Raw genomic sequence first — 18,858 nt, 5'->3', positions numbered from 1 at the left:
AAGATGAATTCACAGCTTGTAGATTTATAATACTTACAGCCAATACTGGGCACCTACTGTGTACTCAGGACGTTTTGTGTATCTCATCTCCAGTATTTAATTCATAATAACTCTGTGGGGTAGGTTGTATCATTACCATTTTAGAAGTGAAGAAACTGAGGTTTGAACAAGATATGAGCCATAAGAAACTGCACCAAAGTTTGAACCCAGATCTACTGACCCTTTAGTGTGTGCTTTTGTACCCACCATGCTGCCATCACAAAGCTACGTTTGGGACATATACCTATGCCACTTAAAAGAAACCTAGCATTTGCCAGTCCTGCTGAGCAGTGATCTGACCCAATGAATCAAGGCTTATGTTCCTGGACATCTCTACAGCCCCCATATCTAGGATCCTGTAGGGCAGCAGATGCTCAAAATATGTTGGTTGACTGAAAAAAATGAATGGATCTTCCCCATGGCAACTGACAGCAAAAGGCAAACAAAGAATCTTACAAGCCATTTGTAGCAGCTGAATGGCGAGTGTAAGCAGATCAGGAAAAGGGGTTAAAAAAAACTGATGATGATAATAATAATGGCTAACACTTAAAAAGGTCTTACTATGCACCAGGGTTGTGAGTGCTTTATATACATTAACTCATTTAATCATCAAACAATCCAATTAGTACTCTTGTACACATTTTACAGAAGAGGAAGCTGAGATTTAAAGAGTACTGCCCGATGGTCCAAGATTGGCAAATGGCAGAACCAAGATTCAAAGCCACTCTGACTGAAGGGCTCCTTTCTCTTCGCCATTATGGACCCCAACCTCCTTATGCACTTTGCCTTCACTTACCAGGGCATACAGACGCCTGCTCTCTCAAAACCCTTGCTGAGCTGAGACACTAGCATGTATGACTGAATTAAAGAGACTGTCTCCAAAGTTCACGCCACCTCAGCCAAAGAACTCACGAGAGACAAAATTCAATCTTTGCCCTTTTACCTTGGACCTCTAAAATTCTTCCCATCATTGAACCTAGAATTCACCTTCCAAACTCAGGGGAATGTTCCATGTATTTCTTTTCATAATAGCCTCCCTCTAGAAACCAAACTTGACTTCTGCCAGGATATGCCATTGTGGCTACACTCATTAATAAAATCAGATTTCTCCTCCATCTCTAAGCTTAGCACTTTTCCTAAACATAAACCCTCATAAATAGCTTGGAAATGAAGTTGATCCTTTACCATTATAAATTCCTATAGAAAACTCTTCTAAACCTTGCTTTGGTACCTACCCACCCAACCCCACACCTCCCCATGGGGTGGGAAGATGGGGAAAAACATTGTTTTCAAAAGGCGTTTCTCACCAAAATCAAAGCTGCTCTAAGAGTACTAAAGCACCACTTTGCACTTCCCATCTTGTTATTTCAACATGGGGATAATATGAGTAGGCACCGCTGGAGCAGATTTTCTTGACAGCGACCCTATTGACATTTGGGGCCAGATAGTTGTTGTGAGAGACTCTCCTATGAATCCTAGGAAGCTTAGCAGCATCCCTGACCTCAACCTCTAAATATCAGCACACACATTCCCAGGATTGTGACAACCAAAAATATCTCCAGATGTTACATCCCTGGTTGGAAGGGTGAGGGTGGGGTGGGGTAGGGGGATAACTGCCCCCACTTGAGAACCACTGCTTTAGAGTTATTATCAGAATTAAATGTATTTCACATAGAAGGCTTACCACAGAGTCTAGTACTTATCATCATGTTATTCAATATGCATCAAATCACTCTTGAATCATCATTCATAGTTATGCCAACATCTCACACACTACAGATGTTCACTGTCCACTTGATTATTCATGCCTGACTTTTGCTGCTGGCTGCAGAAGTTCACAGACCACAATCCAGTCACTCTGAACCCATTTCACTACCTAGCCTGCGGACACAGTCACGGTGCTCTTAAATTCTTGAGATTTATCCACGTTAATTCAAGGTTAGGGCAGCGCAAGGACCATGGACAAAGAACAGAGAAAACTAGCAGAATAAAATTGGGCCTTGGGCAAGAGGCTTCTGAATCATGGTAGCCAAAATAATGCACTCCATGCTGAAAAATGAAGTCGCCATTTCTTAGTATTGAGAGATTCTTGACAATACAATGGGGCATGAAAAAGGAAACAAGAAGAATAAACATCAGAAAGGAAGAGATGAAAATATCCTTTCTGTTTATAGCACGGTCATAAATCTAAGAGAACTCACAAAGTTAACTAAAAAGCTGCAAATGATTTGCAAGTATGGGCAAATTAATCAGAACCAAGGTAAATTCTCCTAAATAATAGCATTGCTATAAGCCTGTGAAAACAAGTTAAATTAATATAACATGGGGAAAAGAGAATACTATTCACAGTGACAACAGAAACATAAACAAAAAAACCTAGGTATTAACTTAGGCAAACATGTGCTTCTTATATAAAAGAAAACCACAGAACTTTAGTAGGATAAATAAAGGAAGACGAGAATTAAGGAGAGCTAAGCTCTGCTTCTTGATGAGATCATTTAATATCCAAATTTCCCAAGCTAATTTATAGATTTAGCACAATTGCACTTAAAATAGCGATAGGGTACTTTTTTGAGCTTGATAAGGTCATAACACTCAATGGGGAAAAAATAGATGAAAATACCAAAAGATATTCTGAAAGGCAAAAAGGTAAGTGGGGGACAATGAGCTCCTCCATATATCAGAATGTTCATCAAATTGAGGGCACATTCTGGGCTCTATCAGCACCAAAACTAAAACTACATATCAAATGACCAAATGAGTAACTCCCAAAATTGCTCCCTACATTTTTTTTTTTTTTTTTTTTGAGACAAGCTTTCACTCTGTTGCCCAGGCTGGAGTACAGTGGTATGATCATAGCTCACTGCAGCCTTGACCACCCAGACTCAAGCAATTCTCCCACCTCAGCCTTCCAAGTAGCTGGGACTCCAGACAAGTACGGCCATGCCTGACTGATTTCCTGATTTTTATAGAGATGGAGTCTTGCTATGCTGCCCAGGCTGGTCTTGAACTCCTAGTCTCAAGCAATCCCCCCACCTCAGCCTCTCAAAGTGCTGGGAATACAGGCATGAGCCACCATATCCAGGTTTTAATAAATGTCCCAAAAATAACTAGAAAAGGAATCACTATTTAATCAATAGTGATTATTTATTAAATAATCACTGGGATGACATGATATGAATATGAAGACAAATTAATTTTAGACCCATCCCTAATAGCATACATGCCAATGAGACCTGGGAAAACTAAAGTGAAATCTGAAGGATCACATCAGAAAAATGCTAGAGAGGGGAAACGATTTTTAAAACCAGGCCTGCCTTCCCTGAACCACAAAGTCTCACACATTGACGGTGGCTACTTAAATTGGCTGGATCCTCTGGAATGACATCTGATCACATACTTCACGGGCCATTTCCCTTCAACCTAGTAATCCTGTTCCTCAGATTTTGGCCTACACCAATGATACAAAAATAATAAAAGATTAAATGTATAGAATCTTTACAGTAATTTATTTGTAGCAGCACACATAGAACAATCTAAATGTTGGCAACAGGGTTTGAACTTCTAAAAACTGTGTTGATGGATTACTGCAAAGCTATCAGGAATGTCAAAGGCATCATCCTACAGCAGATTTGGAGCCAAAAGATCCCAGCCCTCCTCTTAGCAACCTTTTTTTTTTTCTTTTTTTTTTTTTTTTTTGAGACAGAGTCTCACTCTGTCACCCAAGCTGGAGTGCAGTGGCGCAATCTTAGCTCACTGCAACTTCCACCTCCTGGGTTCAAGCGAATTCTCCTGCCTCATCCTCCCGAATAGCTGGGATTACAGGCAAGTGCTACCACGCCTGGCTAATTTTTGTATTTTTAGTAGAGATGGGGTTTCACCACGTTGACCAGGCTGGTCTCAAATTCCTGGCCTCAAGTGATCCGCCCACCTCGGTCTCCCAAAGTGCTGGGATTATACGTGTGAGCAACCGTGCCCGGCCATTAACTTATTAACAATACTCTTTTTATCTGTGAAACAGAAATTGCAATGCACACACCTCAGAACTGTTGTGAGAATCAAGAAAATAATGGATATCAAAGTATTACTTTCAAAACTATAAAACACAGCCTACACATCAGAAATCATTATTCTAAATAAGAAGATGATTTAGAAATATGTGAACATGCACACTAAATAATGTTAAATGAAAGAAGAAAACAGAGCATAAAATGGTCCATGTATATGTAATGATTACAATTGCTTTCTTGGGCCATTGTCATTCAAGTTCCCTCTATCCCAAGAGTCACAAGACAATGTGGCCTATCTCAGGGGATCCTCTTGCATATAAAATAAAAGTAAATTCTCGCGGGGCACAGTGGCTCACGCCTGTAATCCTAGCACTTTGGGAGGCCGAGGCGGGCGGATCACGAGGTCAGGAGTTTCAGACTAGCCTGGCCAATATGGTGAAACCCCATCTCTACTAAAAATACAAAAATTATCTGGGCATGGTGGTGGGCATCTGTAATCACAGCTACTAGGAGGCTGAGGCAGGAGGATCGCTTGAACCCGGAAGGCAAAGGTTGCAGTGAGCCGAGATTGCTCCACTGCACTCCAGCCTGGGTGACAGAGCTAGACTCCGTCTCGAAAATAAATAAATACATATATAAATACATAAATAAATAAATACTAAATTAAATTCTCCTTCCCCAGTTTCAAGGCCCTGAATGATCTGGTCATGTCTATTACCAACTCATCCCCAGTCAGTCTTATTCACTCCACCAGTGCCACTGGCTTTCTTCTGTTCCCTGACCTAGGGGACAGGCACCCCCAGTCTCTCTGCCTGGAATGGATTTCCCTATCTCTAGGCCTCCGATCTTTGCCTGGCTCACCATTGCTCGAACTTCAGAGCTCTCAGCTTTAATGTCACGATCTGTCATTCTAAATGAAATCCATAACCACATCTGCTAGTATCTAACACCAGTACCACAGTTTGTCGGTTTTTTTCCTTCATAATCCTCATCACAGTTTACAGTTATATCTTTACTTGCATGATGATACGTTTCACATCTGCTGGCCTCACTGAACTGTAAGCTCTATGAAAACAGTACTCATGCCTGACTGCTTCACCACTAGATATCCAGCTAACCATCCCACAAGTAATACGTGCTTAATAGATATTTATCCAAATGAAACAATAAATTTCTATTTGTTTTAACTTTCTTCATTCCGTAGAAAACTAAAGCTCTGGAGAAAGGAGTTTTCCTAGGCCATTGAGACAGATGGTGGCCAAGCTGGGATTGGAATCATGACCACTGCTGCCGGTCCAGGAGTAAGGACAGGGAAGAAATGTGTCAGGTGAAACCAGAAGTGGGGAAAGGATGCAGAGCGTTTCCATCTACTCTGCAAAATTCTCTAAAAGCTCATAAGTGAGGAGTTTTAATTTTTGGATAGTTCATTCTTTTTCATTAAAGAATGCCCAAATAGTGGTACTCTGGCTGGGGGTAGTGCCTCATGCCTGTAATCCCAGCACATTGGGAGGCCGAGGTGGGTGGATCACTCAAGGTCAGGAGTTCGAGACCAGTCTGGCCAACATGCTAAAATCCCGTCTCTACTAAAAACACAAAAATTAGCCAGGTGTGGTGCTGTGCGTCTGTAATCCCGGCAGGCTGAAGCATGAGAATTGCGTGAACCCGGGAGGCAGAGGATGCAGCAAGCTGAGATCGTGCCACTGCACTCCAGCCTAGGTGATAGGGTGAGACTCAGTTTAAAAAAAAAAAAAAAAAAAAAATCACAATTAACTACTTTCCCAGCCACATGACTAGTCAGATCTATTTAAGAAAATTAATAATGAAGGCAAAAGAAAAGAGGCGATATGGCCACTCTCACTTTGTCCAGTTTGTTCCATGGGGACCTTGGCCTCTGGATCAGCCTAAAACCAGATGAGGATCCCGAAATCTCTGACGTTTTCTTCCCCTTCCTGTCCCCAGCCCTGTTTGTACTGAATACCTACCACCCACACAAGTTAACTGTTACTTTGGAACCAAACTGAGCTTTGCACCCAACTTTCACAACTCAATTCAATTTATTCTTTGCCTAACAGAAACAGCGGAAAACTAACCCTGGCTGATGGTCCCCCGTGAGTCTGCATAATGGGGGCACAGGAGAGGGGGGTACCCAGGAGTTACCAGCAAACCAGGACACAGAATGAAAAGGCAAGCACTGCCTTTCAATAGGGTTGCTCTGGGGTATACTGTTCGGCTCCAGGCCAAACATAGTGTTTCTATGTTCCTGGCAGCAGCAGACAGGCTTTACGTATTCTTACTATTCTTCCTAGTGCAAGGGAGCCTCCTCAAGGCCTACAGACTAATGGGCCTTAAGACATTTCCCACTCATTCAGTAAATACTTACTAAGCATGTCCCAAGGGCCAGGCTCTGTGCTGGGCTCTGAGGCCAAGCGTATACACTCCAGGATCTCAGGAGACAGGAACTGTGCAATGAACTTCCATACACTGCAGGCAACAGCTATCATGGACTGCTAACTTCTTCCCCTACCTAATGGGCAGGGCTGGTTCTCACTATGTGAGCTAACAAGGTGGCCCCACAACCCTTAAGAGGTTCTGATGTCTAAACAATATAATCTAGAAATCTAAACCAGGTGGATTGGGAAGCAGCCATCAGTCAAAACTTGAGATTCCGAGACACAGGAGCTTTAGCATACAGAGAGAGCAAAGCAAAAAAGGATCTGCAACTGGAGGGCCACGAGGAGACTGGTTCTGGTGCTACTTTCTTGACTGACCAATGCTGGATACCTGTGCCCCCCTGAACCCCAGTTCTGTCAATTGTACAAGGTGCAAGCCAGATCTTTCCAACTCTAACAATCTAAGCATCAGCAACCTGAAATAAATCACTTTTCTTTCTGATTCAGCAAAATACACTTCCTTTAGAAATCAGAAAGGGAGGTAAGGAAAACAGGCTAGCAGGCAGTGGTGTAACAACTTAAGCCCCTTTGTGTCAGGGTGTTGCATCCCACTTCCTTCTTTAACAACAACTCTGCCATAAGGCTACAAACTGCCTTTGGCTAAACCTGCCTATCTCTCTAATCCTAACACTTCTAAACCCATCTGCAATACCCAGCAAGAAGCAACAAGACCAGTGGAGTCTGGCCCAATTTGAATGACCCAACCCCACATCCTGTTGCAGGATTCCTTCCCTGGCTAAGCACGGAAAACCTCTTCTCTGCCCTTTCTGCTACCTTCAAGTTGCTATGCAGTTGCAAAAAAATAAAAAATAAAAATAGTTTGGAGGAGGGAAGAAAAGTCACTGTGATGGGACAGACTGAGGCTTGGCCCTAGTCCTAGGGATCTCAGCTTCTGGTTGCAGCTCAGTGGCTGGCTGGGTGACCTTGGCGAAATCCCTTTCCTGCTTTGTACCTTAGCTTTCTCATCTGTAAAATAAGAGGTTCAGACTAGACTACCCCAGAGCCATAGCCCTCCTTTCATTGCCAAGATGATATGATTCTTCCCACTACTCATTAACAGACACATAACGTGGATAAACCATGGCAGAGACAATTTCCCAGCAAATGGGCCCCTTCCACCAGGATAAGAAGGGGCAGGAGCCCTGGACCACACCATAGTGAAAGAATAAGAGTAATGACGGACATAGAGGACTAGAACACCAAGACTTGGGAATAACCATGGAAGGCAGGGAGAAAGGCAAGGAAGGAATCAGAAACTTCAATATTCTCAGATGGGGGATAGGCAAAATAATGATACCACTGCAAAGCAATCTGGCACAGTGAGTTAGAGTGCTGGCTCCAGAGTCAGATGATCTGGATTTGAACCCTAGCTGTGCTCCTTGTTAGTAGTGTGGACCTCAGACAAGTTACTTAACCTCTCTGAGTAGCACGTTTCCCAGCTACAACACGTGGAAATAACAGTACATCACAGGGCCTTAAAAGGAATAAATCTAGTTAATAATGCCTAATCAGGTAGTGCCTCGCACATGGAAGCTCATTCTAAGTGTTTGCTTTTATTATGTTAATATAATATTATCTTATTATACTTTACAATTACAGAAAACAGATAGGATCCATAGATTCTAGTCCGTGTTCTCTCACTAGAGACCTGCGAATTCAGGTTCCCCATTTGTAACAGGAGAGGCGGAACACAATCAGTTTTTCTCAAATGAAGACCTGTACACACATTGCTGAGGGATTATATTTAAGTTCTCTAGGAGGATTTTAAACACTTTATTTTCATTTCAATCGTCACCTAAACCAAGTCTAATAAACACATATGGATTTTTTAAATGCTTACTTTAAAGCCAAGTTTTGGCACAAGATTTCAAAGCCCAAGTCTACATTTGTGTTTATGATTGTGTTGGCACCAGTATAATTGTAGCAAACTCATGAGAATGGAACACGTGCGGACTCAACTTATAAAAGATGAGACTGGACCCAATGAAAGCCAAATACCATCAAATTAAGGTTGTACAAGTAGAAACATGGGTGGAGAATTCAATCATTAGTACATGATAATATAGACTAGCCAAACTCCAAACGTTCAGCACGACAGCATTTACTGCCATGCAACTTATAATTTGGTTTCGGCTGAACAACACCTGCCTCACCATATTTAAGGTATTAATTTGAATGGTATTGATTGGATAATTCTGTTTGCACTTAATTTGTAAATATGTGTGGGTCACGTAGTTGTATAATAATAGCCTATAAGTTTATATCTACTTTTACATATGTACATATTTAAGTAACACTATAATAAAAAAGAAATTTAGTGAACAAAAGGGTGCTTTGGCACTTTTGTTCTTTTACAGACAGTGCAAGCATTATTCTAGTTTGAGGAAAACTGAATGAAATTCTCTCCAAAGTCCCGTGTAGCCCTTTGAATCTCAGAAAGATGATCATTTTTGTTACAGACATGTGAAGCTGCATTAAGATAGCCAAGTGGGGATACGGGCTTAGAATCCAATAAAAATAAATAAATAAAGGCAGAACAGGAACAAGAGACGTAGAAACTAACTACAGAGAAATGCATCCTAGAGATGGGATCTCTAAGGAAGGGTGTTCAGAGATAGAGAGACAAAGAGCTGACGTCTGAGCTTCAGGGAGTTCACTCTGCCCTACAGCCCTCACATCCGTCTGTGGAACAGTTCCATTCACCTGCGCATTAAACATGATCTCCAGATTACTCAAAGCATTATTGGCTCATCTGGGAAGTGAATGGCTTAGAACCCTCCGCAGAAATAAAACAAGTCTCAGTTATTATATTCCTCCAGGCCTGACACAAATCTGTAAGGAAAGAATCCAGATTGACACCAAGATACCCAGTATTGATCTCTAAGAGTGGGGCCATTAACTCGCTTTACTCACAGCTTTCAGAAATACAGGGGCACATTAGGGGCTTTTGGAGAGCCAGGTGGCTCCCAGGGCTGCGGCAAAAGGAAAAAGTGGGGTGGTCAGGCAATTTGGTGCCAGGTCTTAGGGATCAGAACTCATGCCTGGGCACCAGCACAAACCAAAGCTACTATTTCTACCTGGCTGTAAATCTGCCCTCTATGATAAGCCACACGCCATATCCGGACCACACAGTCCTCTGTCCATAAGAGCCAGATTCCATCAATCCCTGTGTGAAAACCAAACAGCTTCCTTCCCTCCCTCCCTCCTCCAATTCGCAACTCAAAACCACAAAGAAGAATGACAGAACCCCCCCGAAAAACCCAAGCTTACTGTTTGTCTTCTTCTGAAAGTGAGGTTCTTCCACAGCAGCAACCTCAGCTGAGGCCAACAAGCCATGTTCCCTCAGCCAGCACCCACAGCGTGTGGCTCAGGAGCCCTGGAAGGCAGCGGCCAGAGCTCACAGCAGGGATGCCGTGGCTGGTCATTAACTGAAAGATAAAGCAGGAGGGGAAACAGCCGTCAGTTATTGCTGCAAAGCCATACACCAGTGAGGACTGCTAATCCAGCCCTCTCAGCTGAGACCTCCAACACACAGCTCTGCGTCATGACTGCTTCTCAATGGGTCATGAGTCCCCAGCTCCCAGCCTCTGGGTTCACCCACAAAGAGGGATTCGGGAGGTGTTCCGACAGCAGGTTAGGAGCTAGTTGTTAGGGTCCTAATCATTTTGGTTCCATGGATGTTATCATTTGGGAATGAAGAATGCATTTCTGAAAATAGACCTCTCTCAGGTGGCCAGAACACTGAGGATGGAAATGGCATAGTGGAATCCCAGAGATCTAACTCTTCTCTAAGAAAATGCCTCCCCTTACTTAGAAAGTCAGCAGCATTTGTAAATTTTGCCTCAAGCCTGGAGTGACTTATACTATTCCCTGAACTTCCTTACAGACTAAAGTTTCAGTGGGTTACACAACTGAGTCCTTCAAATGATAAAAAGCACCATTGACCAGGCGTGGTGGCTCAAGACTGTAATCCCAGCACTTTGGGAGGCCGAGGCAGGAGGATCATGAAGTCAAGAGATCAAGACCATCCTAGCCAACACAATGAAATCCCATCTCTACTAAAAACACAAAAATTAGCTGGGTGTGGTGGCAGGCGCCTGTAGTCCTAGCTACTCGGGAGGCTGAGGCAGGAGAATCGCTTGAACCCGGTAGGTGGAGGTGCAGTAAGCCAGGATAGTACCACTGCACTCCAGTCTGGCGACACAGCAAGACTCCATCTCCAAAAAATAAATAAATAAATAAATAAATAAATAAATAAATAAAGCACAGTTTTGTCATCTGGAAAGCCACAACATGCCTTAGATGAGTGTGAGTAAACACCAAGAAAATGCCACCAATACCTGGCTCTCAGGTAATAAGGACAACCCTAGAGCTGTGTCTCTGGAAAGAAAACAGTATCCCATGGAGAAACAAGTCTGCTACGGCAGGCTCAGGGCATCAACTGTGAAACCAACAAACAAGCTCCCACAGTCAGCACATATGCACACTTCTGGCCTCGTTCCACCTGCACCTGAACACACCGCCCCCTACTCCGTTGGGTGTCACAGGTGACTCCTTGGAAGACTGTTTGCCATGCTAGGGCAAGAAGGTCTTCTCATGAACAAGGGATACTACTTTCTGTGTGTCCCAGCCACCCATGCAGCAGTTGCCCTTATTTAATGCTGGGGAGGGGGCAAACGATGAAAAATGGAAGGGAGGACACACAGGTGAAAATTCGGCCCCGCTGGCACTTGGTAGCCATGAACTCTCCTAGCTCTGCTTATAAAATGGCTCAGTGAATCACTGTGGCCTCTAGAGGAGTCGGGGCAAGGGTAGGGTGGGACACTGGGCATGAGGAACAAAGAGCAGAAGGAACTAAGAATGCAGTAACGAGGTATGGATATAAAATCAAGCACTAGACTAGAAATCTGTTGAGTCCAAATGAGATCTCCATGCCAAGGTCAGTCTCTAGTAGAACAATACCCTTTTATCTCCCACCCAACAAGGACTTGAATTAAAACTTCTAGAAAAGTCAAGAGATTGGAGGAAATTGCAGTGTCTCAGAAGAAAAGACAGCCTACCACTATGTATTCTAATTCATTCACTGACAGTCCAATAAATCAAGAAATTCTCTGAAATAGTCAAGCCTTAGGACCTATTTCTTTTCTTTACCATTTGCTCAGCAAAATTCTAGAAGGACACACACCTCCAAAGTTTCTTACTCCAAAAAGAGGACGAATTAAAGCAGCACTGCATCAGTTTGTTCAAAGATGACAACTGGCAGCACAGCACTGGCAGCCAGAACAGCATTGTGAGACACATGCTTGTCATCCCAAATTGTTTTCTAAATGGCTCAGGACGGAGCTTGCATTCCAGAAACACTGAAATAATTAGCTAGATTTTTCTCATACGGAAGCTGCTCTCCAGGAATCACTTCGTTGACTTAGAAGCTACATGAACCTTTTCAGATCCCCAAGGTAACATTGAGGAGGGTACAATTAAAAAAGGAAAACTACCAGAAAGAGGCCAGGCATGAATTAGCCCCGGCTTCCCAACTATGTGCCCCTGGCCAAGGCTTTATGCTCTCTAAGCATCAGTTTCCTCATTGTAAAATGATAACAATACTTACCTTGTATGGTGTTCTGTGGATTCAACGTGATAATATAAATAAGTTCCCAACACAGTACATGGCTTAATGTAAGTGCCAAAGCAATGTGAGTTCCCTTCTCCCCATTTATCTTTCTTCATTCCAACAATATCCTATAGCTGAGAAATGGTTATATCCTGTCTAAACAGGACTTTCCATTATTTCTAGCAAATCCATTGTGGGTTTCTGGAAAGGTAGGAGGGGCAGGAAGGATGAAATCTAAATAGCTTAATGTTGCAGTACCCAGAGCCAAACCCAAATACAGAATATCACCTCCCCTAAACCCTGAGTGGAGAAGCTCAAAGAAAGAGAAGACACACCTCTACACAATGTTCATGAGAAGGAGGGAAGGATGAGTTTTCTTGGATGGCATTTTCTTGGAAGTAAAGTGTCTGGGTTTCCAAAAAAAAAAAAAAAAAACAGGTTCTGACTCCAAGGACTCTCCAGGAAGCACACGGAGAAGGTTGGTAAGAAGTAGCATAGAGCCACAGTAGAAAGTTCTACTGTGGCTTTGCTGGGCACAAACAGGCACGCTTCCTGCTCCAATTCCTCCTGCCCACCTTGGCACTGACCTGGCCTCCTGCACAATTTGCTCCCTCATCTCAGAACACAATGATCAATAGTGGGAGCAATTCTGTCCTAAGAGGAGGGATTGGCAAGGCCCGGCCCCTTCTGCTCAGGTAACTGAAGCCAAAGGGACATTTCCACATCAGTTTTCCAAGTTAGTGAACAAACAAACCAAAACCAAAAAAAAAAAAAAAAAGAAAGCTATAAAAGAAACAGTACTATGTACTAGATTTCTCAATGTTTCAAATGCAGCACACTCACTTCTGCCTTTATACACATTTCCAGTTACTGGCTGGAAAGGATCCCACTTCACAGACATCCCAGTCAATAGGCCACTCTGATCCTGCTCCTAGATGACCACAACCGCCACCTCACTGGTCTCCCATCCATTTGCCACAGAGCACCCAAAGTTACTCAGCTAGACCAAATATCTGAATATGCCACTCCCCCACTTAAAACCTTTTGCCAGCTCCTCAGCACCTGAACATAGAGTCCAGTGCTCACCAAGGTCTACCTGGCCTCCCTTCTGGGACTCCAGCCTACTCTCTCACCACTCCCTACCTGCTAAGCAATGCCCTGGGTGTGTGTCCAGGCTCAGAATATGCTGCAAGCTTTCCTACCACTGGGACTTCACTGGTGGCTTCTCTTGTCTTAAGACACCTTTTCAAGCACTACTGGCCTGGCTAACTCCTAGGTCTTAAACTTAGGTCTCCACTTCTTCAGCATCCTTTCCTGATCTCCTCCCCCGCAACTGACATGTGGGTTCAGAGCCCTTCCTACGTGCTCCCTAGGAAGGCTTGGCTGTGAAAGAGGATTTCTACCTTTTGAGTCAGAGCAGGGACCATTCCTGTTTCCTTCATCCCTGTTTTCCTTAGTATGCAAAAGGGTCCTGGTTTGTCGTAAACGCTCGGGGATGTCTGCTTAATTAATTAAGAGATGGACAGGAGAAATAGGGTACCAGAATTCAAGGGTGGTGGCACTCCTGGGCCTGTGGTAACTCATTTCTCAAGCTTGATTAAATGATTTGGGCAAATTATCCCCAGAGAGGGAGCTCTGTGTTCAGCAGCTTCTACCATATGCTTGAAAGTCACAAAGGACTGCTGAGCTGCCCAGGTGACTCCTGGGGCATCCGGAAAAATGTAATAGAATCTACGTCTGCTTCCCATAACCGCCAGGTTTAGCGAAGGACTGGGCAGCCCCCAAGGCCAGCAGGGCTATGCAGTCGACTTTCCGCCCGTCCTCACCCTCAAGCCCAAGGCGCACTCTCTCTAGGTCTCATCAGTCACCCAAGTGATCACCCCTTGCCAAAATGTGACCATCTCCACACCTCAGCCTTGTTTCATACAGTTTGGGCATGGCAGAAGTGACTGCTGGAAACCTTTGGCCAATTTTTTAAAGAAATTTTAACTGCAAATGCCACTGATATTTTGAAGTTCTTAATATCTACAGAATACAACAGACTGCTAAATTAAAACCTTCCCAAATAAGCAAAAACACTCATCATTAGTTGCAGAGAAATGCAAATTAAAGCCACAATAAGGTATCATTGCATGCCCACTAAATTAAAAATTAAAAGTGCTAGCGTGTGTATGGAGACACTGGGACTCAAGACACTGTGGAATTGTAAAATGGAAGAGCCACTTTGGAAAATAGTTTGACAGTTTCTGCTAAAGTTATGTATAGTATTATGATATGACCCTGTCATCCCATCCTAGGTATTTGTTAATATTTATAGAAGCCTTATACAGAATAGCCAAAAACTGGAAACAATTAGTTGTCTAAAAGACCATCAACTGGTGAATAAATAAAACTGGGGCCAGGCACGGTGGCTCATGCCTATAAACCTAGCACTTTGGGAGCTGGAAGCGGGCGGATCACCTAAGGTCAAGAGTTTGAGACCAGCCTGGCCAACATGGTGAAACCCTGTCTCTACTAAAAATATAAAAATTAGCTGGGCATGGTGGTGGGCACCTGTAATCCCAGCTATGGGGAAGCAGAAGAATTGCTTGAACCTGGGAGGCAGAGGTTGCAGTGAGCCAAGATCGCGCCACTGCACTCCAGCCTGGGTGACAGAGTGAGACTCCTTCTCATAAATAAATAAATAAAACTGGGACACTTACTCAGCAAGAAAAAGGAACAAACTACTGATACATGTGACAACCTGGATGAATCCCAAAAGCCTAATGCTAAGAAAAATAAGCCAGACACAAAAAACTACACACTGCATGATTCCATTTATATGACATTCTGCAAAAGGTGAAAAGAAGGGGACAGAAATCACTGCAGTGGTGACCAGTGGTCATGGGTGGAGGGGACAACAGACTGAAAAGGAGCATGGCAGTGACAGATACACATGTGTATCCATATTTCAAAACTCATCATGCTTTTGTAAAGGGGAAGTCTTACTTTGTGTAAATTACATGTCAATAAATCTGAACTAAATAAACTGCCTTCCATTATCATAATTAACATACCTCACAAGTCATAACTTGTAAGACCTAAGAACTGGATAGTATAAAGCCTGATTATTGTGTGATCTCCTTGGAAGAGGAATAGTAGATAAATATTCATTACCACTTATGAATTCCACAAACAACTGCAGCCTTAACTCTGCAGGGCTCCCATGAGCCACAACAAATATTTATCGAGTGCCTATCACATGCCAGGTGTGTTCCAGACCTCAGAGATTCAGTGGTGAACAACAGCAGCAAAGTTCCTTCATTCATGGGGCTCCTATTCTACCAGGGATGGGGAAACAGACAAATAATAGTGGGTTGTTCAAGCAGTGGGTGGTGGTGGTAGGATTGATGAAGAAAAATAAAGCAGAGTAAGGGGACAGAGAGTAATGGGGCGGAAGTCATTCCTTTCTGATGAAGCATCTTTAGGACAATGAACTGAGACAGTGGACCATATGCTACCCACAAAGGGGTGGTTTAAATGACAGCTGGGATTATAAATTATTTTTACTTTTCCCTAAACCAAAACCTGGAATACCAGACAGCAGACAGATTCAGTGATGCTGGCAAAAGAAACACACACACACACACACACGTTCACAGGAAGCTGGCTGGGAAGGGAAAATGATGACCCTAGTTACCATCCGTCACCTGTTCTCCCACTTCTTCCTCACCAAAACATTGTGCCCTTTTGAACTTGACATGAACGTTTCCAGGAGAGATGAGAGATGAGAATTATAAAGAAGAAGAAAGGGGCCAGGCGCAGTGGCTCACACCTGTAATCCCAGCACTTTGGGAGGCCGAGGCAGGCAGATCACGAGGTCAGGAGATCAAGACTATCCTGGCTAACACGGTGAAACCACATCTCTACTAAAAATACAAAAAAAAAAAAAAAAAAGTAGCAGGGCGTGGTGGCGGGCGCCTGTAGTCCCAGCTACTCGGGACGGTGAGGCAGGAGAATGGCGTGAACCCGGGACGTGGAGCTTGCAGTGAGTCGAGATCCCGCCACCGCACTACAGCCTGGGCGATAGAGCGAGACTCCGTCTCAAAAAAAAAAAAAAAAAGCAGCAGCAGCAGCAAGGGGGAGAGAGGATGACACCAAAAAGACAAGCTAGGAGGAATTTTCCCCATTTGGCATAGCCAAAAGAAAAACAGGAACTCCTTCCCGTGACCGCCCTCTACCCTTCTGCAGCACTAAATCTGTCTAGGGAAATACAGTGAGGAAAGAAAGCGCATGTGTCTGTACAGCTACCAGAAGCTGTTTGCTTGTGCAGTAACAAAAGGGCTGGCCGGTCTTCTTCCTTCCTGCAACACTGCCAACACGTGAGCTTTAGTGCTGGGCTCCCATCTAAGGGTGACAGTCAGCCCTCATGCCTGAGCCAGGGCAGGTTCCAGAAGAGGGAAGTCTCCAAGCAGGGACCATACAAGTGTCACATCTCACTGGGACAGAGAAATGGGCCCCTCCGGGTGGAAGAGGAGAGGCTTCCACAAAGTCATGCTCCATTTGACTGTCGTATTAGTAGATAAAATCTCTGACGACTCACTCCCACTACACCCCTGCTGCAATCTTATAGAGAGAGCAGCTGAGGCCTCCCCCAAAGCAAGTGACTTGCCTAGCATTAGAGCTGGTTTCTCAAGAAGTAACTTTTTCAACAACTCTTATATGCCCCTTCCCACTAAGCTATGATTAGCTTATTTATTTTTGAGACAGGGTCTTGCACTGTCTCCTATGATTTTGTTTGTTGTTCTGAATGCATTTCTCAGAGTTCTATCCAAATAGTCCACATACCCAAAATGTACAGTTGGCAACTAATTTTCATCTTTCAAAAACAATGATTATATGACGGCTATTTCATTAAACCTTAAACAAATAAAAGAGTGTGTGTGTGTGTGTGTGTGTGTATGTGTGTGTATTCCACTTTGTTCAAACTTCCAAAAAGTTACCAGAAGTGAGATGGAAGTTGAAATTTCCAACAACAGCTATCAATATATCTCTTTTTTATTATTTTATTTTATTTTATTTTTGAGATGGACTCTCACTCTGTTGCCCAGGCTGGAGTGCAGTGGTGTGATCTCTGCTCACTGCGACCTCTGCCTCCCTGGTTCAAGTGATTCTCCTGCCTCAGCCTCCAGAATAGCTGGGATTACAGGTGACCACCACCATGCCCGGCTAACTTTTTTGTACTTTTAATAGAGACAGGGTTTCAACATGTTGGCCAGGCTGGTTTCGAACTCCTGACCTCAAGTGATCTACCCACCTCAGCCTCCCAAAGTGCTGGGATTGCAAGTGTGAGCCACCACGCCTGGACTCAGTATCTCTCTTGATGAGATTGCTTCTACATGTCTTTTTCGTAATTGAGGTATAATAGAGAAATGAAAATGTTACATATTTACAGTGTTCTAGATGCCTTATATCAAAAACAGCTTGCCAGTAAACTACAAAGCAGGAGGTGGATTTCAGTATACCAGATATGAACTGAAAATACATTGGTGCCAAAGCTCTGATTGCCTATTCATGAGATGTTGATGCAAAAGCAAGAATCACAGATGTGACTCATGTGCCTCATCTCCAGAGAGATGCACAGGGTCCTACAATATTAGGACATGAAACTTCTAAGCCCAACAGAACATGCTTGCTTTGGAAAAGGTCGGTTTTCTAATTGCCTCTCTGATCATGTGTCTTTGGATCGGTAGCCACGTTCGGGGACAAGCCTAACAAGGTTACAGAAGGCCAGGAAACCTGGAAAGAACCCATGATTGAAGATGGAACGTGGCTGCTGCGGGGGCGGGAGGGGATTTTGAGTCATCCTGCAATTTCTCCCAGTGTGACCCATCAGCTTAATTGAACCTGAAGCTAATTTGACTGCCTCAGTTTAACTTCTGGTCTCCAGATGCTACTGGGCCCTCTATCCCTAAGCGTATCCTTGCTGGGATAGCCTTAAATTACACCTCCTCACACTCCCAAAACATTCCATAGATCACGATTCCAGGGAAACTGCCTTGAGTTAGGAGGCCTTGCAGAAGGGTCATGGGCTGGTACTCTCCCCTGAAACTATGTTCCTACTTTTAACGGCAGCATTTTAATAGTCAAATTTGAGAAGCCAAGAGGGGTAAGAAATCTTCCAAGGTAAAAGTCAAGGATGAAGTGAAGTTATCCAATCATTCCAGAGGAATTCTATCATTCTAAAAGAGGTTCTGCTATCACACTGCCCATTTAAAAATATATAGATCCAATGAATTGTATTAATTCCAATAATCTGTAACTTGGGTGCAGTTTTTAAAGTACCAAATGCATCATACTTACTTGTTAGTTACAACAAGATAATAGGTAACTGTACCTCCTTCTTTCACTTGAATATATATCCAATTTCCTAAACAAAATTGTTGCTAATAGCTAATTTTCAAAATAAAGGCTATGAATTTGTAAAAACTGAAACAAGAAATCCATGAATATTGTACAAATCTATAACTAACTTGTGAGAAGCATAATTCTTCATGTTGTCTGTCAACAATATAATTTTACAGGAGATCCTGACCGGGTGTGGTGGCTCATGCCTGTAATCCTAGCACCTTGGGAGGCTGAGGCAGGAGGATCACTTATGCCCAGGAGTTTGAGGCTGCAGTGAGTTATGATCACGCCACCATACTGCAACCTGGGTGACAGTGCAAGACCCTGTCTCAAAAATAAACAAACCAATAAATAAGGAGAT

At 43.4% G+C, this 18,858-nt stretch overlaps 1 protein-coding gene across 2 annotated transcripts in view; it reads right to left on the bottom strand.

The window, feature by feature from the left end:
- ABCA1 (ATP binding cassette subfamily A member 1) overlaps positions 1-18,858 on the bottom strand; it is a 147,416-nt gene that overhangs the window by 112,456 nt on the left and 16,102 nt on the right. For both annotated transcript variants that reach the window (XM_015117158.3, XM_015117157.3), the window contains exon 2: positions 9,770-9,927. In XM_015117158.3, coding sequence (XP_014972644.2) covers positions 9,770-9,835 — 66 coding nt within the window. In that variant the 5' untranslated portion in view covers positions 9,836-9,927. The remainder of the gene's footprint in view (positions 1-9,769; positions 9,928-18,858) is intronic.

The sequence above is a fragment of the Macaca mulatta genome, chromosome 15, assembly GCF_049350105.2.
Source record: "Macaca mulatta isolate MMU2019108-1 chromosome 15, T2T-MMU8v2.0, whole genome shotgun sequence".
In the NCBI taxonomy this organism is placed as follows: Eukaryota; Metazoa; Chordata; class Mammalia; order Primates; family Cercopithecidae; genus Macaca; species Macaca mulatta.
Note: the sequence above shows the minus strand (reverse complement) of the source record. Positions and strands in the feature narration are given on the sequence as shown.